The sequence below is a fragment of the Phalangium opilio genome, unplaced genomic scaffold, assembly GCF_054372755.1.
Source record: "Phalangium opilio isolate 3A_F unplaced genomic scaffold, DU_Popi_V2 ptg000031l_1, whole genome shotgun sequence".
Classification (NCBI taxonomy): domain Eukaryota; kingdom Metazoa; phylum Arthropoda; class Arachnida; order Opiliones; family Phalangiidae; genus Phalangium; species Phalangium opilio.
Genome location: NW_028324158.1, coordinates 9,089,606 through 9,114,222, shown reverse-complemented (window position 1 = coordinate 9,114,222; position 24,617 = coordinate 9,089,606). Strand labels below are relative to the sequence as shown.

General features: G+C 36.8%; 3 protein-coding genes across 5 annotated transcripts; 1 reads left to right on the top strand and 2 right to left on the bottom strand.

The window, feature by feature from the left end:
* The first annotated feature begins 2,150 nt into the window (after positions 1–2,150).
* Positions 2,151–4,888, top strand: egh (beta-1,4-mannosyltransferase egh). Its single transcript, XM_089869982.1, has 2 exons — positions 2,151–2,655; positions 2,734–4,888. The coding sequence occupies exon 2, from the start codon at positions 2,775–2,777 to the stop codon at positions 4,149–4,151; it is 1,377 nt and encodes a 458-aa protein (XP_089726108.1). The 5' UTR covers positions 2,151–2,655; positions 2,734–2,774; the 3' UTR covers positions 4,152–4,888.
* A 945-nt stretch (positions 4,889–5,833) lies between these two features.
* Positions 5,834–12,541, bottom strand: Pfas (phosphoribosylformylglycinamidine synthase). Of its 3 annotated transcripts, none has more exons than XM_089869976.1 (16): positions 12,044–12,541; positions 11,581–11,898; positions 11,370–11,520; positions 10,902–11,302; positions 10,080–10,825; positions 9,457–9,767; positions 9,272–9,403; positions 9,098–9,202; positions 8,918–9,043; positions 8,587–8,851; positions 8,354–8,509; positions 8,004–8,272; positions 7,735–7,942; positions 7,316–7,669; positions 7,083–7,241; positions 5,834–6,294 (listed from the first exon to the last, which is right to left on the bottom strand). In XM_089869976.1, exons 2-16 carry the CDS (start codon positions 11,850–11,852, stop codon positions 5,990–5,992), a joined length of 3,960 nt encoding a protein of 1,319 aa, XP_089726102.1. In that variant the 5' UTR covers positions 11,853–11,898; positions 12,044–12,541; the 3' UTR covers positions 5,834–5,989. The 3 variants fall into 3 exon arrangements, with proteins under 3 accessions (XP_089726102.1, XP_089726103.1, XP_089726104.1); XM_089869977.1 differs by having other exon boundaries at positions 11,581–11,865; XM_089869978.1 differs by having other exon boundaries at positions 12,067–12,541.
* A 127-nt stretch (positions 12,542–12,668) lies between these two features.
* Positions 12,669–24,531, bottom strand: LOC149690447 (F-box/WD repeat-containing protein 7-like). The gene is made up of 12 exons (XM_089869979.1): positions 24,380–24,531; positions 23,520–23,670; positions 18,911–19,119; positions 18,146–18,527; positions 17,826–18,083; positions 17,624–17,758; positions 17,183–17,533; positions 16,755–16,868; positions 16,512–16,693; positions 16,215–16,440; positions 15,421–15,631; positions 12,669–14,527 (listed from the first exon to the last, which is right to left on the bottom strand). Exons 2-12 carry the CDS (start codon positions 23,625–23,627, stop codon positions 14,256–14,258), a joined length of 2,448 nt encoding a protein of 815 aa, XP_089726105.1. The 5' UTR covers positions 23,628–23,670; positions 24,380–24,531; the 3' UTR covers positions 12,669–14,255.
* Between the last annotated feature and the right edge of the window lie 86 nt (positions 24,532–24,617).

Genomic DNA, 24,617 nt, shown 5'->3' with positions numbered 1-24,617 from the left:
AATCTAAAATAGAAATTCCCATTCCTTCAAAAAATAATCCTAGGCTAAATTATTAAATCTGCCCGCTAATCTAAAATACAAATGTACCAATCCAAGATTTATCCAATTCAACCAGCTGCCCACATAATTATTAATTAATTAATAAACCAAAATACCAAGTCCAAGCATGAAGAAAACTTGATTCCAAGGCAACGTTTAAATTCAATCTCGTTTCGACTTCATGACCGAAAATTGACACGTCTTAACACGGCAGCTCTAACTATTAAAATGACCAATTAAAACCAGCAGCATCTCCCCGTGCAACGACTAAACTCGAAATGAATGATATCAATTTTTTCATTCATCGTCACGTGATGTCAGAATATGGAAATGCACCCTCTAACGGTGAAAATGACCCAATCAAATTGCTTTCACAGAGAAATGAATGACTTTAATTTTTTGACCTAATTTGGCCTACATCGGGGAAAAACCTTCCATGAATATTTTTCCTTTCTTTTTTAACGATATTTCACTTTTTTTAACAATGGGGACCTTTTCCCATATATACCCTTTACTCCACCTTGCTAGAAGCGGTTGTCAACTTGTCATTCACCTAGACTAACGCCATTTACCCAACGTCGCGCTATCAGCAAGCAATCAATCTCTTACCTAACCTACGCCCATTTCTTTTTTTCTCAACCCAGGTTCATTTTTACGCTCATATCCGACTACTATGAACAATTCGGGATCTGCACTATTTCTTAGCTCGGACATGCCGTTCGTCGTCAGAATGGTTCTACTCGCTATACCGCTTCATATGCAAGTACTTTACTAGATTTACCGCGTTCCGTTGTCCCACGCAGTTAGCTATGTAATGAAGAATTTCGCTAGAGCCTCTTCAGACGCGCAAGTAAAAACATACCTGTAAATTTTACCCTATAAGTAAATCGCGTGTACAATTCTTTTATTTTCAATACTACTTACTCTTCCTTAACATTGTTGTACATTATAAATAAATATACAATTTTGGAGGGGGAAAGTGGCTGTTAATTCCTTATATTTGCCACGTGTTCATTACAAAAACCCTAAAATGCATTCGCCTAGCTCAAATTCATTCATTCAAATACCACTCTAGCAAACCCTACCTCATCACGTCCAAACGCATGACTCATCTCTACCTTACTCATTTTTAAAACTCTGTATGTAATAAATAAAAACTATTTGGGGAGAAAACTTTTTTGGGTTAGTCGTCTTCCTCCTTCCTACAAGCCTAGCATATTACATACTTTAAACGCGCTAAAACCATCTTAGGAAACTTATCCGTACTACTCATTCTTATCCATTTTAAATTCCCTGCCTCCTGGCTCAAAGTGTTTCACGTTCTTTCCCCGGTATTAATTGGTAATTATGTAATATGTAAATAAAAAAACAACTGATATAATTTCATTGATTCTCTTCCGCATGTCCAGTCTAAACCCGTCACCAACCAGGGAACAAAAGAAGAAAACAAATACTTATACTAAAGGACTTATTCGGACCGTGGGGCAAACGACGATCTTCATCATAAAGCTTAACATAGCGTGTGGGTGAAAACGAAGAGGGGTCGGACAGCCCATTTAACCTTTATGGAAGCGCTGTGGTGGTAGACAAACTTTTTTAATGGCGTACATTAACTGTTCTACATGTTCAATATGCTATTCCCTTCATAATTACCTGCCCTGAATTGCTTGTTTAAATTTAATTCCTAGCCACAGCCCACACTTACGTACAGAACGTTTTGAACGGCCCGCCATAAACCTCATTATCGCTGCAGCGCCTTGAGTAGCTAAAATCCCAAACTACGCGGGTGCCTAAGTGTAATTTTTATAAAGTTTACTTTAGAAAATAAATTTGAACATTAAAATGAGTGTTTTTTCTTAGTTTTTTAATAATAAATGGCCACAATGCTATTAGTCCGAGCATAAGTTAATAAGATATGTCCCATAAGTTTGTCACTGCATACTGCGAGCTTTTCATAAAGTGACGTAGGTGAAACGTCATATATTCTCGAAAAGCGACGCCTAGTGAGGCGCTGTCTAAGGCTTACTATAGACTAAATAGGAAGATGGACTGCAAAACAGCATGTTCTCCAACTATCTTATAAACTTATGCTCAGGGATAATTAAAAAAAAAAAAAAAATCGGACCGTCGGACCTAAGTCCACTCAATTACAGAATTGTGGCCGGAGTCAAGTGTGCATAAGGGTGCCAATGTTAGATGATCATATTTTGAATAATTACCTGCTGTTTTCAAAGCTATAAATTGTTATATTCGGAAATATAATTTAACACCGGTCAACGCCTACGTTGCACCGGTAGAGAGAGAGAGTTCCGAAAAGGGACAAATTTCTCACTCAGTTGGCTAAGCTGCTAAAGTGCTAAGCCGGAAATTTCCCGCTCCCGGCTTGACGAATGAATGACGAAGTTGACGTTGTGGACTCGTGGAGTGGTAGAACCTTCGAAAATTCTTCCTCACTAAAAAATTAATTAGGTCGCGCACTCGCAAATTAATTTTCCTACCGTCTGAAGATGAAATTAATTTAAGTTATGAGTATCTGTCCGTAAAATTCTATTATAATTGAAACGATTGACTGATTTTCCTGAAGACTTCAAAAGTTCAAATTGAATAACGCACGCAGTAGGTGGCAAAGGCTTATTTGGTTATCGATTTCTTTAGTTTAAATATTAAGAATATGATTAAATTTCTTTTACTTAGATTGATCGCAATTTATTGGCAACATTAAACCAAGAAACATCATGTTGAGCAGCCAAGGAAAACACATTGTTCACTGTATCCTATTTTTTACACTTATTATTGTGATGGAAGTGTTTACCGGTGGAATTCATCTTTGGAAGTTTTCTTACGAAGATGTGGATCCCATCAGTAGCTACGGTTACTTCTGGACATTCATACTATACGCTTTTCGAATCCTGCCCTTTTTAGCTGTACCGCAAACTGTATTCAATTTTCTTGGGTTGATCATTTACAATGCTTTTCCTGACAAAGTCACTCTAAAGGGTTCTCCGTTATTGGCACCTTTTATCTGTATTCGTACAGTGACGAGAGGAGATTATCCCGATTTAGTCAAAACCAACGTTACGCGTAACATGAACACTTGTTTAGACGTCGGACTGGAAAACTTTATGATGGAGGTTGTCTCTGACAAGCCTTTGAATCTTCCTAAACACGCGCGAATCAGGGAGGTTGTTGTCCCTACGAGTTACCGTACTAAATCAGGCGCCTTATTCAAAGCCAGAGCTTTGCAATATTGCTTAGAAGACGACGTTAATTTACTTAACGAGACTGACTGGATTGTACATTTAGACGAGGAAACAATCATCACGGAAAATGCAGCTAGAGGCATCTTAAATTTTGCCTACAACGGTCAACACCAATTTGGTCAAGGTTTAATAACCTACGCCAACGAGAATGTTGTTAATTGGCTAACCACACTGGCTGACAGCTTCAGAATCGCCGATGATATGGGAAAACTTCGATTCCAGTTTAAAAAATTCCATCGCCCAATGTTTGGCTGGAAGGGTTCGTACGTGGTAACGCAAGCTGGAGCCGAGAAGAAAGTTTCCTTCGATCACGGTGTAGATGGCTCCATCGCGGAAGATTGTTACTTCAGTATGGTGGCGGCCAGAGATGGATACACGTTTGATTTCATTGAAGGCGAAATGTGGGAGAAATCCCCATTTACAATTTGGGATTTTGTGCAGCAGCGTAAGCGGTGGATTCAAGGCATATTTCTAGTCGTTCACAGTCCTCAGATACCATTTTCGACAAAGATATTCCTTAGCATATCTTTGTATTCTTGGTTGACCATACCACTCAGTACGTCCAACATTATCTTGGCTGGTTTATTTCCAATTCCATGCTGGCAGCCTATCACTATTATGTGCGCGTTCGTTGGGGCAGTTAATATCTACATGTACGTTTTCGGAGTTATCAAATCCTTCAGCTTCTATCGATTGGGACCCATTAGATTTGTGCTCAGACTAATTGGCGCATTATGCACCGTACCTTTTAACATTGTTATTGAAAACACAGCTGTAATATGGGGACTATTCGGTAACAAATACAGATTCTACGTTGTCAACAAAGAAGCTAAACCTCTCGTTACCGTTTAAATTATTTACAAAAAAAAAAACAAAAAAAAAAACACCAAAAATCCTTTTAAATTAATTAACAGTTTAGACAAGTTGTTTTTTTTTTTTTACTAATAACTATTTATAATGAACACCAAATTTGAATTTTTTCAATTTAAAAATAAAAATTTACGTAGAATCAGTTACAGTATTAAGAGTTAATGACTTTAAAAACATATTTCCAACAATTAATTAATGGGAGAATTTTTAAAAAGATTCTAAATTAATTATAACACTCTGACTCAATTATTCCGGAAATAAAAATAAGAAAAACACTTCCGTTATGTTCTACATACCTTTGCAATAGTTTGATCGAGCTTCCACATCCCGTCGGCGCTTCGCTCAGATTTTCTGAAATCTCCAAATACTGTAAAGTATATTGAATAGTAAAAAAATCACTCCAGAGTTTTTTGACAATTTAAAAATACGTCATTTAGCCATCGAAGTTTATCCAGATTTTCTTGGACATTTTAAACGAGAGAAAATGTAATAATTTGTACTTATTACTACACACTTTTTAAAGCGTGCAATGAAAAAAAGGGGCAGAAATTTTTTTAAATTTATACTAGAGATATGGAGAGAAAGTGTATAACATCGATCTATTTATATTATTATATGGAATTGAGAGCCTTAAAAAATGTTCCTAAGGAACACTCTAAAAAAGCGAGCGTTTATGTTCAAGGCGATACTTCTATGTTAAATAAACTATGCTTTACTCAGTGGTGTCCGTACTTTTTTCAGTTTCGCGAGCCGAGTTCGAGTATCGGAACTAATTTCATATCGAGTATCGAGCCGAGTATCGAAAATTCTATTGATGATTCGAGTATTTAGTGAAAAAGCTACTCGAACATTTCAATATGTTGTTACCGAGTATCAAGTCGAGTACTCGTCTCGATACTCGAACACCACTGCTTAACTGTCAATACCTATGCATTACAGTGGTGTGCGAGTCCCGTTTTTTCGGTTTCGAGCCGAGTCCGAGTATCGAAACTAATTTCTTATCGAGTATCGAGCCGAGTCTCAAAAATACTTTCGAGTATCGAGTATTTAGATAGGTCAAATTTTGGTTCTTTCGAGTCTCAATTATCGAGTCTCAAATATTGACTTGTCGAGTAGCAATTTTGTAAATTTCTTAAAAATAACGAAGATTTTCAATTATCTAATATCGAACTAGTTCAAAAAGATTGTTAGTGATCAATTAAACATTGAACGGCTGATTTTCAAAATAAATGATCATGAACTCATCGTCTGCTATAGTTGTAAGCCTCGGACTCGAGTATTTGTCGAGTATTTAAGATGTTAAAAAGCTACTCGAATCTGTCTCAAGTATCTCAATGTGTTGTTATCGAGTATCGAGTCGAGTACTCGTCTCGATACTCGAACACCACTGCTTAACTGTCAATACCTATGCATTTACATTAAGAAACTTTACATTTAATACTTCGTAAAATACTTTGTGTGACGTTTTTCTGCTGTTTTTACATTTACAATATTCCCCCACACTTTTATCTTTAATTATACAATTGAAACTTTAAGCACCAACTTCTAATAAAAATCAAGAGTATACTCACCATTTACGATAACTCACGGAAATACGCTGCATTTTCCCTTGATTAATTAATTAACGCATCTAGAAGAATGACAAACATGTATAAATAAAAAGATAATTTGTAAATAAGTTTATTTAAAGTGAAAAACAACAAAAAAAAAGTTTATCAAAAAATAAGAGTGTGTCGATTACAATTATTTTAAAAATAAATTCAGGTATCATCAAATGGAAGAACATTTCTTAGTTTTTACCACTTTTAAAGAAAAGTCTCTCAACTTTGGCACCAATTATACGCGTTAACAAACATTTGCATCCAAGGGGAGACTTTAACAGTCTCTTTCCACGATTCGGGCATATAAGGCCATTGCCATGGAAGTACGCATCGTTCCGGATGTGGCATCATAGCTAAATGACGTCCATTCTTGGAACAAAGTCCCGCAATTCCCAAAGGACTTCCATTGGGATTCAAAGGATAAACTTCGGTTGCTTTTCCCAAATCATCCACGTATGAAAGAGCAATTACGTTATCGCTAACGGCTCTTTCCAAAAGATTTTGGCTCTTGAAATTAAATCTACCTGTGAATATTAAAAATAAACGAAGGAAAAATTAAAATGATGAAACTATCTAAACTACACCGAACGCCGAGGGGTCGGACGTTCGGCATTTTAGTGTATGGGATTTTGAGATTTCAAGATTTTGAGATTTTGCCCCAGATTTTGAGATTCTGACTCAGATTTTAGAAATCTGGAAATCTAGTCCAAGATTTTAAGATTTCGGGATTTTAAAGGAGATTTTCAGATTTTGAACGCGATTTTCAGATTTTGAACGCGATTTTCAGATTTCGAAGAAGATTTCGGGATTTTGTTCAGGATTTTCAGATTTTGAAGGAGATTTCGGGCTTTGGAACAAGATTTTCAGATTTTGAAGGAGATTTCGGGCTTTGGAACAAGATTTTCAGATTTTGAGGAGATTTTCGGATTTTGATCTTTTAGGATGAGATTTCGGGATTTTACATTAAGATTTCGGGATTTCTAGATTTTAATGTGAGATTTCGGGATTTTACGTTAAGATTTCGGGATTTCTAGATTTTAATGTGAGATTTCGGGATTTTAGGTGAAGATTTCGGGATTTTCAGATTTTAAAATAGGGATTTTGGGATTTTCAGATTTTAAGGTAGGGATTTTGGGATTTCTAGATTTTGACGTGAGATTTTAAAATTTTCAGATTTTGACGTGAGATTTTAAGATTTTTAGATTTTGACGTGAGATTTCGGGATTTCGAGATAGATTTTAAACAGATTTCAAACGAAGTGTACGGGATTTTGACAAACGTCCGACCCCTCGGCTAACGCGCTGCTACATACCTTCTCCATGAGCAACCCAAACTCCTATTATCGAGTCCTCCATTCCTTTGAGCATAATCGAACTACTACTATTAATCCTAACAGTTGAAAATCTCGATTCAAATCGTTCGGAAACATTATGGCTCAGTAGAACACCTTGCTGACTAGACAAGCTAACGTCTTTTAATATAAAATAATTAGAGTTAATCCTTACCCTTCTGATAAGTAACAAATCTTCTTCGCCATGCACTTACTGGAATCTTCATTCAATGGGGAAACCCAACCCAGTAAAGCCAATAACTGACAACCGTTACATACACCCAAGCTGAAGGTGTTTTTCCTTTCTTTAAAGTTTGACAACTGATTTTTAAGAGATTCGTCAAACAAAAATGTCGCGGCCCATCCTTTAGCCGATCCCAAAACATCAGCGAAACTAAAACCTCCAGGGAAAACGACTCCTCGGAAATTATCTAAAGTCGCTTTCTTCGTTTGCAAATCAGTCATGGTAACGTCCCATACTTGAAAACCACCCATAGCTAACGCGGAAATCATTTCACGATCTCCGTTAGTTCCTTCTTCTCGTACAACTGCGACTCTTACTTGAGGAGCTGCAAAATGGTTCAACATTTAACTCTACTTAAGTTCTTTCCTCAATTTTAAACTTGTTCATTACTGAAATTGGCAATATCGGCAATTGGATCCGATTTAAAAGATAGTTTGAAAGGAGGCGCGGTTCGTTCGCGAAGACCCTTAAATTCGGCCAAAGCGCAATCAGGATTGCATTGTCTTAGTTCTAATTGGTAACTCGTTTCTTCCCAAATTTCTCGTAAATCAACCATGGGCTCGTTTAGGACAAGTTGACCATTATACGTTATTTGAATCTAAATTAATTTGTAGTATTAAAGTAATGTTTCCAATTGAAATTTTGTTATTCTTTTGTACCGTTGCATCCTTCGCAAAGCCTTGACTGCTTCCAATTAAGGAACAAGGCACATTTTGATTTCTATATTGCTCAATAACGTACTCAACATCATTCTTCGCAACCTCAATAACCCAACCAACTTCTTCGGAAAAAAATATTCCAATCGAATCGCAACTTAAATTGTGATCAATGTTAATGGAAAGTCCGGTATTTCCGGCAAAAGCCATTTCCAAAAGACACGTTATGAGACCACCATCACTGATATCGTGACCAGCGGTTATCTTATTTTCTAAAATCATTTTGATAATGAAAACTTACACCTCAGGAGTCAGGAGTTGAAACAAAAACTAAGCTAATTAAATTAAATTACCTCCAATTAATTTTTGCGTCACTTCAAAACCTTTCACTAAAAGATTAGGCTCATCTAGATCCGATGTTGAACTACCGAGATGACCATAACATTGAGCTAACGCTGACCCACCAAGTCTAGTTTTACCATTTGATAGGTCAATACGAATTAGTTGACCTTTTAATTAAAAACCCCGCCTTTTAGGTCAAAAAACTCAATTCCGTTAACATTTTGTCCGATATCAATGAAAATACCTGTATTGTTTGGAACTTTCAAATCAGGCGTCACAACCTGTCTTATATCAGGACATGGCGCGTAGGTTGAAATTACAATTGCCCCGGGAGCTTTAACAGTATCGGAACCAACCCTAGCTGCCATACTCAAAGAATCTTTCCCACCATCAATCGCAACCCCCAATTGTCCCATAACAGTACACATAGCACGACAAGCGGTAACCAAGGCGGCACCTTCGCCAGGTAACTTTGCAGCCCACATCCAATTACCACTACATTTTACATCCTAAATACATACACACCAAGATATATTGTACAACTTTGTTATACACAATATAAACCTTCAAATTACTTTTAAACAACTTATTTTGGCAAACATTAAGTTTGTTATCGCTTCGGCAACTGACATTCTGGCCCCAGCTGCGGGGTCAATTAAACCTTTAATCGGTTGTTCACCAATGCTGGTAGCAGAACCAACCTATTTTACAATAATTTCTGTTAACTTATCAGTAATCACATCATGATAACTTACGGTATCAAAATGTGACAAAGCAATGACTGCTACGTCAGCAAGTGGAGTATGTAAAGGTCCAACACATTGTTGTTGAGCTACTAAACCAGTAACGCATCGATCAACCTAAGATTAATTAAAACATTTAGTTAATTAAATTCATTAAAATTAACGTCAAAAGATGTCGGTCAGTACCTTATTAGTAAGGTATCTTTTACTAGCTACGGAAGGTAACCTTAAAACTCTTTGTAAACAAGACATCAACGTCAAGTCATCTGGTAAAGTTAATTGTTCCAATGATGGTTTATACGATTCCATTTGAAATTCCTGTGATTATAATTAATAAAATTAACATTAAGAATATGAAATTATAAACATACTTTTCTTGGCATTGATCCCAAAACGTATGATAATTCCATATCAAACGGATGTCGCGCGTTATTATTGTCCGTCTCTTTTAAAACTACTTTTCCGTCGCCAGTTACAGTTCCTACAAAAGAAACTGGACATTTTTCACGAGCGGAAATGGCTTCCAAGTCCGATCTGTGTTTGTCCGCGATCAATATCGCGTCACTCTCTTGGTATTCCGCTCCCCATAATTCCATAGTAGATATGGTCGGATCACCAAGTTGGAAATTGGAAGTAAAAATTTCAGCACCCGCTGGTTCAACCAGTTCCTTTAATACATTTCCTATGGACAATTATTTTTTTTAGCTTCAAAATCCATTGGAAATTTTATCTTTTCAAATAAGTAATAGTGTTTTTCATTGGGGGGCCGGCCGGGATCACTCTGTATTTTCTTTCAGAGCGGTTTTGTGACGTCATCAGGCGTACGTTTTTGGTCGCGTCGGAGCGGTTGGGATCAATCCTGGGAGGGACACACCACGCCAATGGAAGACGCGTCTCCGTCTCGGATTAGCTCGTATTTAACCCAATGTAAGACAAAACATTTCCGATCGCGCTCGGATGACCCCCAATGGAACACGCCATGCTATAAATTTACCATTTCCGCCAGCTCCTTGATCATGTATGCTACAAATTATATTGCCTTCTCGTCTTTCCAAACATGATCTTATAACTCTGTTCAATTTCTGTTCCATTTCGGCATCTCCTCTTTGAACAGCTCCAAAATCAAGTTCCTCCTCCTGATCACCTTGAACGTGAACGGATGAAGCTGATCCACCCCCGACTCCAATACGGTAAATAGGTCCACCAATTTTAACAACCAACATTCCCTTTTCCGGCGCAAATTTCTTAATTTGGTCGTGAGAAATGCTTCCTATTCCGCCCGAGAACATGATAGGTTTAATCCATTCCCGACGTTCACCATTACTCAACTTCATTCCGAAAGATCGAGCAAATCCGGACAAAACTGGTTCCCCAAATTTGTTCCCGTAGTCCGAAGCTCCGTTACTAGCTTCAACAGCCACCGATAAAGGTTTAGCAAAATTGCTTGGGTATTCCAAAGAACTATCTTCCCATGGTAAATCGTAGCCTGGAATGTTTAGATTTCCGAAACAATAGGCGGCTGTTCCTGCTATGACGTGAGCTCCTCTACCAGCTGCTTGTACGTCTCTTATTCTTCCACCAGTTCCAGTTGTAGCTCCGCTAAAAGGAGCTACTCCAGTTGGAAAATTGTGGGTTTCCGCTGTGAAAATAATATCTCTATTTTCTGTGTCTACAAACATCGGACTGGCAAAGGATGTTTCCGATGGTTTTAAGAAATGAACGTTGTATCCTTGAATCGCGCTGAATTAAATGAAATCATACATCAACTCTGTGGTAAAAAGTTGATTACCACCAGTGTTTTGTTTTGCGTAATCACCTGCTATTGTCAGAGAACTTAATAACGTTATTATCATTGCTTTTCTTTTGCGTATCTACAATCATATCAAAGAGAGATTCTTTGATTTCATGTCCATCAATAATCATTCGCCCTTTGAAGAACCAATGGCGACTATGTTCGCTGTTTGATTGAGCTAAATCAAAACATTCAACAGTTGTCGGGTTTCTCTTCAACTGATTACAGAACATGTCCGTGTAAAAGTCTAAATCCCATTCGTCAAAAGCTAAACCCAACTCTTGACTACAATCCTCCAATGCTTTACGTCCGTAACGAAGCAAATCTACTTCTTTCCAAGGTTTAGGAGTTTCTTGCAAATCAAAGGTTTTAATATCAGTAATGTAGCGACATTCGGTCATGCGATCGTGAAGGGCATCTGTGTACTGCGTATGAAATAGCGGTGGTTAAATTTTCCATGATCAAACGTGTCAATTTCACATAATAATCTACCAGTTTCTCAATTGTTTCAAATGAAACCTCATTATGTACTTCAATTTCAATAAGATATCTAATAGAGCGTTCAAAACGTTTTACACTCTTTAACCCAACTGCCCAACATATGGAAACCGCGTTTGTTGAAAAAGCAGTCGAGAAATTTAACCTGAAAGTCAAATATCATTAAAACTCCGAAGCCTTAAAGGTGAATTCAGTTTTGTCAAACCTAGGGCCAATTTCAATTACAACACTTTCATTTTTGCCTTTAATTAGGCTGGACTGTTCATTAACAGTATCTTTGAAATCTGATGTTAAAATCCAAATTAATTTATTGACAGCATCCTTTGATAACTTTTCGATTGATTCAATATAATTGCAATATTCAGTTTTCAAAGATTTCAAAGTAACCCCTGGTACTAATTCTGAAAGTTCCTTGAATTTTTGTTTCAATTGCCATTCGCTCAACGCTGGCGACTGATATAATTTTATTACACCCATTTTTTAATGTTGCCTTGTCAAAAATAAATGCGAAAAATGCAAAAATCTGAAAATTTTAATTAAAGTTTTCATGCAACGGTAATAATGTATAGAGTAGTGGCACTCCATGTTAACTACCCATAGAGCTTAATACAGTCAAAGGCAAGTAGGTGCCATTACTATATGCCAATTCGAAAAGAGACAAGGCTTACCAACGACCTTGTGAAGAACGTACCGAAACGAAACCTCTCAATATAAAAGACGTCTTTAAAGTGGTTCCTATCTCTTACGTCAACATATTATAAGCTGATAATATTATATCAATTAGAATTGGGGGCTCACTTAGCGTATTTCGTAAGAAAACCCGGAGAAAGATAAAACACGCGGCTACACGCCGAAACCACGATAAAAAAATCGCGCCACAAAAAGCGTCTGCTTAAGAAATGAGCTAGTTCTATTGGTTAATTTTGACAGTTGTATAGAAAAATTTAAATACCTGACGGCCAAATGCAAATGGCGATCGGAATTCGGTACAATGGCTTCTGTGAAATTTTAACATAAATACGCAAATATTTACAGATTTTTAGGATAAATGGACATAATAAATAAGAAATATTTAAATTAATACAAATTACGCTAAGATTCTTATCAAAACCAGGGTTAAAAGAAGCTGTTGCGATAAGACAGTATGTCACTGTTAAGCCTAGTTCTGTAGTTCATTATCCCGGACGACAGCCCCCCCTTTGAGGTGGTTTATGTCTGAGGGAATTATGGTTGCGCGCTCTAGATCACGGTATCTAACGATAAGTATGAGTTAAACAAAATTATGGCCCAATCTTGTATAAATAAGATTTTTTTTTATAAACAAATGATTCGTCACAAACAGTAAAAATACATGATTTTAACCAACTCAAAAAAGAAAAAAGTTAAAAACTGAGCTCCAATTAATTATCTCTATATCCCAAAAATTTCTTTCTGATATTTTTTTTTGTTTCCATTTATTTTCTATAAAAAATTAAACCAACCAAATATAAGACAATTTTTCTTCCATCTATAAAACATTCACCAACAGTTACTCGCTGCTCGCAATGGGACAATGGGAGTTTTCCTTTACTGAGGACTTAAAAAAAGGTCGGGGCAGAGAGGGTGACAAATGAGATGGGGGAAAAGCAGGGAAAAGTTAATTTCCTTTTCCTCATCTCAACTTTCAACAAATTTGCATAAGGAAAAAAGATTAATTAGGGAATAGGGATAAACTATAAAAGTCACTTTTGAGAATATTGAACAAAAATCGCAATATACGTCACAAAGAAATAATTTTTTTCTTTCTTTAAAAGTAGCACTAATCTGAAGCGACCCAACTCTACAATCTCTAATAATTAAAAACAATATTTAATTCTAAAAATTAAACCATCACAGATAAATCCGAAACTTTAAAGAGAGAGATAGAGTAGAGAACCTTAATTTAATTGAATTTTCTTTTTAATTAAAAAACTATATTCCCTTTTTAACCTTGGATTAATTTTTTAATTTCTTTTTAATCTTTATTACTAGTTATAATATCGCTTTGAAATTTGAAATAATCCTTTTATTTCAAATATTAATTTAATAAAAACTTTTTTGAAACAATAAAGCGACTTTGTTTTATGGGGGGGGGGGGCTAAAACTGTATTAACATAAAACTATTTGAAAATTTTGTCTTGGGTAGGTATTTAGTTTTGAATTATGTCTTTGATGTAATTAGCCAGGCTTATTCCTGATCAGCGCCACCTACCCATAGCGGCGACTTTGAGAAACACTGTAAACGGCAAGCCAATCAGATGTCGCTAAAATCTGGTGACGTCATTTTTGGTAAGACCCCCGAGAGTGCCCGACAGTGACGTCACCAGATTTTAGCGACATCTGATTGGCTTGCCGATTACAGTAGTTCTCAAAGTCGCCGCTATGGGTAGGTGGCGCTGATCAGGAATAAGAACGCTAATTGAAAACTAAAGTTTCACGTGGCTCTGCAGACCGCTTTACTATAATAATACATTCTTTTGACATCTGGAATGCGTGCTAACATGCACAAAATTTTAATTTGACTTAAGTAGCCCGATAAAACTTTGATTTTCAAGTAAATAACTATTACTAAACTCCCAAACACACATTTCAAATAAATTCCTTTGCCAGAAATTAAAAACAACTAAAGAGAAAAGTAGTGTATCTTTTTAAAAAGAAAATACGTTCACCCATTGAAAAAAAAAAAAAAAGCTGGAATTTAAGAACGTTTAATTAATTTAAAAGATTAAATTAAAATAATCGGAATTAAAAAAAAAATAAGGAAAGAAGAAGAAGAAGAAGTCTGTTTTAGTTTTACGAAACACACACACCCTTTTTTTTATTTTTTGATCGCGATAGCGATAAAAGATTTTTACCGCCACTTCATTTCTGTTGTTCTACGTCAAAGTCTAAAACCACTAATTTAGTTTCTTCCGTGCCATTACGGCTACCGACGGCGCAAACTAATTTAGTTGGTGAAGCTCGAATGCGCCATACAACTCCCCCACTCCCGCCGCTTTCTAAAGCCACTAAGTTGCGAATAAAATCGCCAGTTTTTAAATCCCAAAGTTTAACGGTTCCGTCATCGGAGGAGGTAATGACAAATTTATTGTTGAACTGAAGACAGGTTACTGCACTTTGATGTTTGTGAGATCCTGGCAATGGGAAATAAAAAAAAACATTCCGCTTGTAAATGAATGAACCAACCATTCCATTTCGGGTATGTCTACCCCAAAGCGTCCTCAAAATAAACACAATTCGCGCTCAATCCATAAAAGGCAGGCTTTAATAACCCCCGAAAAACTATTTATTTATAGGCCTACTAGCTGTTACCTGCAGCGTCGCTCGCGTGTAATGAGAACTTCCATCAAAAAGTTATAAAGAAAGGGTAGATTTTACTGATGACTAATATTTTTGTAGCACCCTAGGAGCGAAGGCACTCGGCGTTGCCCGTCAGCCCGTCGGGATGCATTTTTTTTTTTTACTTTTCATGCGGACATTATTCCATAAAGAAGGGTTTTTAAGTTTTTGGCCGCCATTTAAAAAGATGGAAACAAATCGAGCCCGAAGGACCATTCAGCCCGTCTATAGGTTAAAGGAAACCCGTGTACTAAATATTTGTGAAATCGGTTGAAACGCGCGGACTTTGTTGCGTAGAGAAGATTTTTTTACATTTCTGGGTGCCATTTTTTAAGATGGCGGCGGATTGGAAAAATCTTTCTTAGTTCGCGCCTACTACTTATGAGTAACGTTCCTGCAAATTTTCAGCCTTCTAGGGCAAGCGGTTTGGGCTGGGCATTGATTATCAGTCAGTCAGTCAGTCGGGACTTTGATTTATATAGATATAGATTAGTCCAAGCGAAATAGGGACTTGTTACGCGGCAAGGGGCTCAGAACGCTGCCCGGTTACGTCCCCCGAAAAAGCTAGGAACGCGGCCCGGTTACGTCCCCCGAAAAAGCTAGGAACGCGCCTCGTTTACGTCCCCCGAAAATGCTAGGGACGCGGTCCGATAACGTCCAGGAAATAGATCTTACTACAAACACTTACCCGCTAATGTTTGAAGACACTGCCCTGTTAAAATGTCCCAGACTTTCACCGTCGAATCAGCATTCCCCGACACTAAAATATTATTCCGAAGTTCCATTCCAGAAGTCAATGATTGATGTCCCATTAACATGTGCTTGCAAGACCCGGTTTCTACATCCCATACGCGAATTGAAGTGTCCAGCGAACCACTAACTACATGAACGCCGTCAAACTGTCCAAGAAAAAGAAAAAACAAAGAAGGAAATTGTAAAAACATCCATTAAAGGGAGGGTGAAGTAGAAAATCAAGTGATTTTTTATCGATTCTTCTACTAATTATAAGACCAGTCAAACATTCAGGAAATACCAGCAACGAATGATTTTAAAATTCAAATTAGGTTCCGATTTTAAGGATAATTTTAAATAAGCCCCTCCGACCAATGGCGTAAGGCCCTGCCTTTTTATTAACAAAATTCTCGTGGCATGCTCCATGTCTCGCGCCACGATTATCACGTCGCGCGCATATTTTATCAAATCTCTTGATAAATTTCATTCAACACGGAGCATGCGTGCCACGAGAATTTTATTAATAAAAAGGCAGGGCGTTACGCGATTGGTCGGAGGTCCTTGTTTAAAATTATCCTTAAAATCTGAACCGAATTTGAAATAATTTTAAAATCATTCGGAATTGGTATTTCCTGAATGTTTCACTACGCAGGCTGGTCTTATAATTAGTAGAAGAATCGATAAAAAATCACTTGATTTTCTACTTCACCCTCCCTTTAAAGACGCAAAAAAAGGCAAACAAATATTTACCTGCAAGGAATAAACCCTATTTGTATGTCCTTGCAGCGTATGTAGACATTCTTCCCGTTCAGGATTCCAAACTTTGACCATATAGTCATAGGCGCCACTAACAACTAAACGTCCGTTATATTGCACGCAACGAACCGCGGCTACGTGCCCCACTAATACGTGTAAACATTCACCAGTTTCTATATCCCATAATCGTAAAGTGGCATCCCTGGATCCGCTGACAACTCTATTAAAAGTGTTTATAAAACAAAGCCTTGTACCTTTTCAACAACAAAAAGGTCTACTGATATCGAGTACCTGCTTCCGTGAAGGTGCATACACCTGACAGTTGATGTGTGTCCGAATAAAGTATGAATACAGTGACCAGTATCCGCGTTCCAAACTTTGAGCGTGCGATCGGTAGAACCGCTAATGATAATGTTCCCTGACATTTGAGAAGACCATACACCTCCCGTATGTCCTTGCAGAGTTCGTAGGCACTAAAGAATAAAACAGTATTAAGAATGAACGCGATTCAATAACGAACTCAACGTCACTCACTTTCCCTGAAGAGGCTGACCAGACTTTTAAAGTGTTATCATCAGAACCACTAACTATTCTATTACCAGAGAACTGTAGACAAGTTATAACATGGTCATCGTGACCTTTTAAAACCTATTCGAGAAAATTAATTAAGCTTTAATTAGCCTTATTCCTGATCAGCGCCACCTACCCATAGCGGCGACTTTGAGAACTACTGTAATCGGAAAGCCAATCAGATCAGATGTGACGTCACTTACTTACGGCGGTCTCGGTCTCAAGGTCTTAAAAAAAATGACGTCACCAGATTTTAGCGAAATCTGGTTCTGATTGGCTTGCGTATTACAGTAGTTCTCAAAGTCGCCGCTATGGGTAGGTGGCGCTGATCAGGAATAAGCCTGGCTAATTGATACTCGGCGGAAATATGTGCAAAATTCATCGTTACTTACTTTTGCCGTTCTGATGGGATGAAACCTCCAATTCATTTCTATATTGTGATGCATCATGAAAGCTGCTTTACAAGGACTAGGAATCGGGGTATCGTTATTATTATTACATGTAAACCCATTGCCGCCCCCGCCGCTTAATGGGCTTGGACTGGAAGCCGATAAACTGACGGAACTGCTGGAACTTCGAATTTTCCTTTTCCCCAAAACTTCTCTAAAGTCGTCAATACCGGCTTCCCGACATTTTTCTCTCCATAAAAGATTATCTTCCGCTAAGATTCTCCAGTTACGGCATGTTTGAGCGGCTCTTAATAAATCGCGAGGTTCTAGGAAGGCCAGAACGTATAAGGCTAACTAATAATGGTGGAGAGAACGAAAAGTAACGGATAATTAGTAGATTTTAATCATTAGGATTAGGGGGGGGGACATTAAAATTACTATTACTTCTTTTGGCAACAATGAAATAAAATCCCTCTGGAATTGAGGTTCAATAACGCACATCATGTGCCTAATTTGAGTTGGTTCGCACATTTCTATTAATTGATCTAAAGCCGCTAAACGTTGAGCTGAAGTCCAAGACTAATAAAACGCAACGTAATTTATGTTTTGTAATTGGTCACGATATCATTCGTTTCTTATAACGTACCTGATATGTCCCTAACCAATCTTCTAAATGCGGTGGTGGTTTAACTATTCCTAATCGTCGTTCCATGGCTAAGACGCGATTGGGTACCGTTAAGGGGCTATTAACATTGCATTCTAAATCCACTTCATTATCGGCAGTGCCACTATCCAAAGACACGTCACCCATTGGCGTTTCACACACTTCTAAAGTCCGACATGGTTTTTTACCGGGGGTATCAACTTTGGCATCTACAACATCAGATTTACGTTTCATCTGAAACTATATTTGAAAAACGTATTTACCCTCTTTCCAGTTGGCTAACTTTAACTAACAAAACTAACCAGTGGTTTATCAGGAACACTGACCACTACAGTCGCGACACAAGTTTCTTCCTTCCCTATAAAGGTACCACCTTCCATTTTCACGGTGGAGGAAGTAGTCCTCACATCACCAGTTTCTATATCTACGTCCTCTTCACCCGATGATTCCATCTCGGCTTCAGATACGGGTTCGCTACAATCAGGATTATCTAACGACGATGAACCTCTTAAAAGTTTTCTAACGGAACTGGCTATTGAGCTAATTTCTGAATCCTTGGCAGCGTTGCTTGGCGTTGGTAATTCAGGACTTTCATCGTCGATCCTGTCCTCTTCTTCTTCTTGAACGACGACGACATTCTTGTCAGTTTCACTGCTTGTACTGGGAAGGTTTTTGCTCGAAAGCCTTTGATTGATAGAATAAAAACGTAACGTACATTGTGATTTAATTAGCCAGGCTTATTCCTGATCAGCGCCACCTACCCATAGCGGCGACTTTGAGAACTACTGTAATCGTCAAGCCAATCAGATGTCGCTAAAATCTGGTGACGTCATTTTTGGTAAGACCCCGGGGCCGAGAGTGCCCGTCAGTGAAGTCACCAGATTTTAGCGACATCTGATTGGCTTGACGATTACAGTAGTTCTCAAAGTCGCCGCTATGGGTAGGTGGCGCTGATCAGGAATAAGGCTAATTAAACAATTAAGGGTCGAGCTGCGTACGCGAGTCAACAAATATAACACGTGTTTTTCAGACAATGAATGCGCGAATATGGAAAGAGAAAATCTCACTTTTCTACAAGTTGAGTTTGAGATTTTCGTAACTTTCGAAGGAGAGACATCCTGCAGGGCTCTCGTGGCGTAACGGATGCCAAATAGGAACAGCAACATTTAGGCGCCCTTGGTGTACAACTTAATATTGCTTCATTAGACTGAATTATTTCAGCTTTTAAACCATCGACGTTGGCTAAATCGTGGATGCATTTAAATCCACCAAGATTCTTTAACAATAAAAAAAAAAACCTAAATGTAAGCTAGCAATAAAACCAAAACGATCTAAATAGGTAAATTATAAATTTCAGTAAAACAAGTGTCACACGCCTAAAATAGCGTGTGAAAACCGCCTAAAATAGCGTGTGAAAACCGCCTAAAAATACAGTTTTTCAGGAACAATATTTTGGGAAATGGGATATAATCATCCAACTACTACATTTTGGCTTTAGGCCAGGTACAACCTGACATAGGTTCAAAGCGATGTCAGAAACAAATTAAACCAAAGTTATGGCACGACTTTCATAGAGAATTAAATGAATTAAAATTAAAATGATCACTGTAATTTACAGCGGCATTCCTGGCAAAGAACTCTAAGAAATTTGTATAGAGTAATGGCAGTACTACGTAAGCAAACGTCATACCCTTCTATCTCTTAGCTCAGTGTCATCCGCCTACTGGGAGCGCACAGTATCCCCTCTTACAAGAACGCGCCCAGATGGAGGGATACACAGTCTACGCCCCTCTCTACCGCCACTAGTCTAGTGGTACTGAGAGGGGAGGAGCTACGGGTACGTGACGTCAATATTGGTAGTCTAAATTGTATGCCCTGAGTTGACGACTTCCAATATGGTCGCAAAAACCGAGGTAAGAGATAGGAGGGTCCAATATGGTCGCAAAAACCGAGGTAAGAGATAGGAGGGTCCAATATGGTCGCAAAAACCGAGGTAAGAGATAGGAGGGTATGACGTCACGAGAAAGTTCGTGGTAGCGGACTATAGGAAGCTAACAGTTCACACCCTTCTATCTCTTACTGGAGTTTCATCCCCCCTAACGGTTGGAAACAGTATTCTACGCGCAAAAATGCCAACCAGAGAGGGGCTGCGTGACGTCAGACTATCTCTTCCCCTAGCCAGTTGTTAGCTAAGTTAAATTTGCCACAATTGCCGTTGCATATCTTTAGTTTATCTTTCTTCTGTCGATGGGTGTGCCACCGGGAATTTTTTTAAATTTATGTATATATTAGACCATAATAGTAAAACAACTATATCATAAAATATATTTAGATTCACCTAATAGCGTATATAGTCTAATAGCATAATGATAATAAAACGGAATTCCAATAAAACTATAGGAGCAATATTTCACTCCTGTGAAGTAGATTTCAAGGTTACATCTATTTTAAAATATTTTAAATGGTGGTAGTGAGTGAGTGGGAGATAATTAACAACCCGGTATTGCTGGACCACACCTTGTTCTATAACAATGGGCGCATAAATATATATTCGGGTATTGTTTAAAAGACTTTGGGGCATCCCATAATATTAGAATAAAACATTGAATCACGGACGTTCTGAGTCGTTTTTTTTTTTAAATTAACAGTAAACTAAGTCAATTAAATTGTACAAGGAACCATAACGTAATAATTTAAATGTCAATTAAAGTAAGAATATTGAAGATGTACAGACGGTAAATTAATGTATTATATTATATTAGTTGAAACATAAGTTCATAAGATATGTCCCATAAGTTTGTCACTGGTTACTGATAGCTTGTCATGAATTGACGTACGTGAAACGTCATAAAGTGACGCTTGGTACAAACTAAATAGGAAGATGGACTGCAAAACTAACCGTGTGTAGTCAATTCTCGCTTGTGGTTCGTGAAAAAGCTCTCAGTAAGCCTCTAACGTTACGAAGTATAGGAAGTGTGATACTTATGGAACATATCACTTATAAACTTATGCTTGAAATCAAGCTGCGCTATTTAAAAATTAATCGTGTAAATCTTAAATCTATGCACCACTACGGATCAAAACATGGGGATTAAATAAATTAAACTGGGGAGAAATGTTTACCTTTCCAATACACCTTATTTAATTCATACCATAACCATTAAAAATAGATTAACACCTCATACATATTTAACGCAGCGGAGTTCATTTATTTTTAAACATCATAGAAGAAGTCCGACCTCAAATGATCTTTATATTCCCATAATTCTATTGAATAGATCGTAATAAAGTTTCTAGCATAAAAATGGTGGAATTATTTATGTTCCACAGTAACTTATTCATTAATTATTTAGTGTCACGATAAAATCCGATAATAAAGCTAAGTAATGCCAAACCAAACCAAACCAAAACTATTAAAAATCAATAAAAAATTGCATTTTTATAAAATTACGCTAAATTTCCTTGGAAAAATTAACAACAAAATAAGTTTCTAAAGTTAGACCTATAATTTAATTGCAACCCCTAAGTGCTTGAAATTAAATTTAAATTTCGCCTAAACATCAAAATAATGCAAAATTAACGAATACCCTAGTGAAATTAAACCCCACTAGTTATAAATTACCCATATCTCACCTAGATGGTCTACTTGACAGTCCCGTTACCTCCGTACCCCATTAAAACAACTACTGCCCTTCTAACCGAGTTAAGATACGAAAGATATCTACCAGGTTCGAGATTAACAGTCCAAAACTACACACTTTCAAACACATACACATACACACACAGACACATGGAAAGGGGAGTACAAAGTAGTAACTCCTGGATATATATATATATATATATATATAAAAAGGTACAAAATAGTAAAACATTGAAAATTGTACACAACCAGGTAACTATGGAAACCAAACAGCTAAGTTAGAAATAAGCCGCGCCTGGCAACCTCTTAGTGGGTGTATAGTATAAAGAGGGGCCCCCATATAAGGTGGGTGTTGGGGGGGGGTGGAGAAAGAGCCTTCGGTAATATCATGAAAAAGGAAGTTAAACAACTTATCCTAGTCTACCAAATGAAATAAACCACAAATAATTTCACCCCCAACCTTTGCCCCCGCTATACGAAGATTCCCTTTCCCGCGCTACTGTTTTCCAGTAGTGTACAGGGTGTAAAAATAAAAATTTCTCTGGTGGTTATTTTAACCTATAGTTACATAAACTTTGAAAGTGCTATAAAATTTGGAATTTTTTGCTAACATCTCCAGCTTCTAAATTTTAAATATTGCATTGTTCAAAAATGAATTTATATATGATTGAAATAATTTCCTGGCACAACTTATATGATTTTCAATTATCCGTGAAACAATAGAGTGGTACTGAGAAGGGAGGAGCTACGGGAACGTAACGTCAATATTGGGGGTCTAAATGGTATTGCTTAAGCTGACGACTTCCAATATGGTCGCCAAAACCGAGGTAAGAGATAGGAGGGTGTGACGTCACGAGAAAATTCGTGGTAGCAGACTATTACTACTTTAATCACATCTAAGCTAGAAATCTTTTAAAGCCCTACCCTTCAAAGTTCTAAAATGAGTAAAAGTAAGCCATAACGAAAACTAAGGGTGATTAGCCCCTCGAATAATATTGCATTGCTAAAAAATTAATTTATATACGAAATAATTTCCTAGCAGAACTTTTATGCTTCTCAATTATCTGTCAATATATTACTACTTTAATAAGATCTAACTCTATAAATCTTTAAAGGCCCTACCCTTGAAAGTGCTAAAATGTTTAAAACTAACCCACAACAAAAACTAAGGGTGGTTAGCCCCTCGAACATCATGTCGCAATCTTTATAAACAATTAACGAATAATTTAAAAAGACAAAAACGTCTTCAAAACGGTCTTGTTATCTACATATTCACGTTTCAAAGTACAAGAATAATTTCTTAAGATGTAATGATTGGCAGTAGTAACAAACTAAATGAAAAATTTCCTAAAATGAATACTGCCCTGATTGAAATGGTTTAAGAGCTACTGTACACCCTGTACTAGAACCATTTAGTAACATCAATACCAAACTATAGCATAAAAAGCAATTACGTTTTGGGTTTCAAGAATACACACATTTCTGTTACTATAACAACCAAAACTTAACAGTTAAGAATATCTACAGGCATATCATGCTTTAAGCCTTGAATAAAAATATTATAACCCGAACTTTGAAACCATACAAAGCCTTTTTGTTTTCTTTAAGCATATATACATGCATTTTCATTAGGTAAATTAGACTACTGTTTTAACCATAAATTTATTCATTTAGTTTACCTATATTTAAGCTAAAACTCTATAAAGTTTAGGGGAGTTAGACTTTTAATATTGAAGGCCAAACAGTAATTAAAATATTATAGCCTATATAATACATATTTAATCATATTTTACTATAGTATTTTGCGTGTGCTTAATCATAAGCTTTCCTTGTGCATTATTAAAGTGAAAAACTGAGAAGTCTATGTGCCAATGTCAAATGAACTATAACCTTTCTATACTACTGAATAATTACTTATTGCTTAAAGAACTCAGACTAAAATAAACCACTAAATTTTGCACTAAATAATGTAACTTAAAAACTAGAGTACTATACTATCACATCACAAACAAGAAAGAGGAAAAAAATTGATCTACCTGTCTGGCGTCAATTATTAGCTGGGCTTCATCAGGCCCAATACCATCCAACTCTTCCAATTCTTTGGCAGTAGCATTGTTGATGTCAACTGTGCATTTCTCCTCCATCGATACGCGTAGTTATTGGACTAGTAGCTCGTTAAGAATCCATCTAACAAGAATTATAAACATTTCCCTTAAATTCAAAGTAAAACAAGGCCTAAAATGTGTTTAATTTAAAATTGAGAAAAGTAGGCATTAGGCCTACTTTTTTCTTTACATAGTTAGTTAGATGATAATTACACTAACTACTAACTATCCTGTACTCTCTTAAGAATAAAATTTAAAGGTGTTTCTGTCAAATAAGTGGCATTTTGATTGATTCATAGTATAACACCGACAAGGTGATAATAGGGCTAGCTTGCCTTAAGTTACATTAACTTAAGTGCAAAAATGTTGCGTCAAAGTAATCTTTTTTTCATTTACAGATTAGGCCTATGAATAAGGTAAATTTAGTTCATAATTATCAATTTAAACCTCTGAAGATTTAGTCTTTCTTACTGAAGGACTCACTCAAGTGCTTCAGAATCATATTCCCCCATTTATGCCTTACTATTCACAAACACTAAGCCATTGTTACGATTATATCTCGACTAAAAAATAGGTAACAACTTAAGTAATTGAACTTGGTTCTAATTCATAGGTAAAGTATCAAACATTCTATTAAAATTCCCGATTACATTACATTCCATTAGTTGTTAATGAAATCTTTTACCCCAGAAAATTTAACAATGCGTTGCTTCCAAACGCTAAGCCTTGTTACGTTTGAAATAGCTACTCGCGTACGCTTATAATACCTTTTACGAAACAAATATACTTACATCAAAGATAATTATTTTGTACGAGTAAGGATAAAATTAAAAACTGAAACGCGTTGTAATTAAAAATACATTCAAGTTTCGTTTTATTATCTCAACATGATTAACCCTAAACTACTACCACTTCGAGGCTGCTCTTCCCAAATAAAAATGGAAATCGGCGATCCACAGAAAACATAGTTTTACCACGTGACCATTTTCTCGAGATACTATTGGTTCCAGACTTCAAATTGAGCTGGGA

Excerpts from the sequence above, each read along its gene's own strand:
- egh (XM_089869982.1), top strand. The coding sequence starts at position 2,775 with ATGTTGAGCAGCCAAGGAAAACACATTGTTCACTGTATCCTATTTTTT.
- Pfas (XM_089869976.1), bottom strand. The coding sequence starts at position 11,852 with ATGGGTGTAATAAAATTATATCAGTCGCCAGCGTTGAGCGAATGGCAA. Across the intron at positions 9,203-9,271 it reads AAAGATACCTTACTAATAAG|GTTGATCGATGCGTTACTGG; the intron begins GTACTGACCGAC and ends AATTAATCTTAG. Across the intron at positions 8,852-8,917 it reads CCAAAATAAGTTGTTTAAAA|GATGTAAAATGTAGTGGTAA; the intron begins GTAATTTGAAGG and ends GTATGTATTTAG.
- LOC149690447 (XM_089869979.1), bottom strand. The coding sequence starts at position 23,627 with ATGGAGGAGAAATGCACAGTTGACATCAACAATGCTACTGCCAAAGAA. Across the intron at positions 18,084-18,145 it reads GTGTTCCTGATAAACCACTG|TTTCAGATGAAACGTAAATC; the intron begins GTTAGTTTTGTT and ends TTTCAAATATAG. Across the intron at positions 16,694-16,754 it reads GGTCAGCCTCTTCAGGGAAA|TGCCTACGAACTCTGCAAGG; the intron begins GTGAGTGACGTT and ends TTTATTCTTTAG.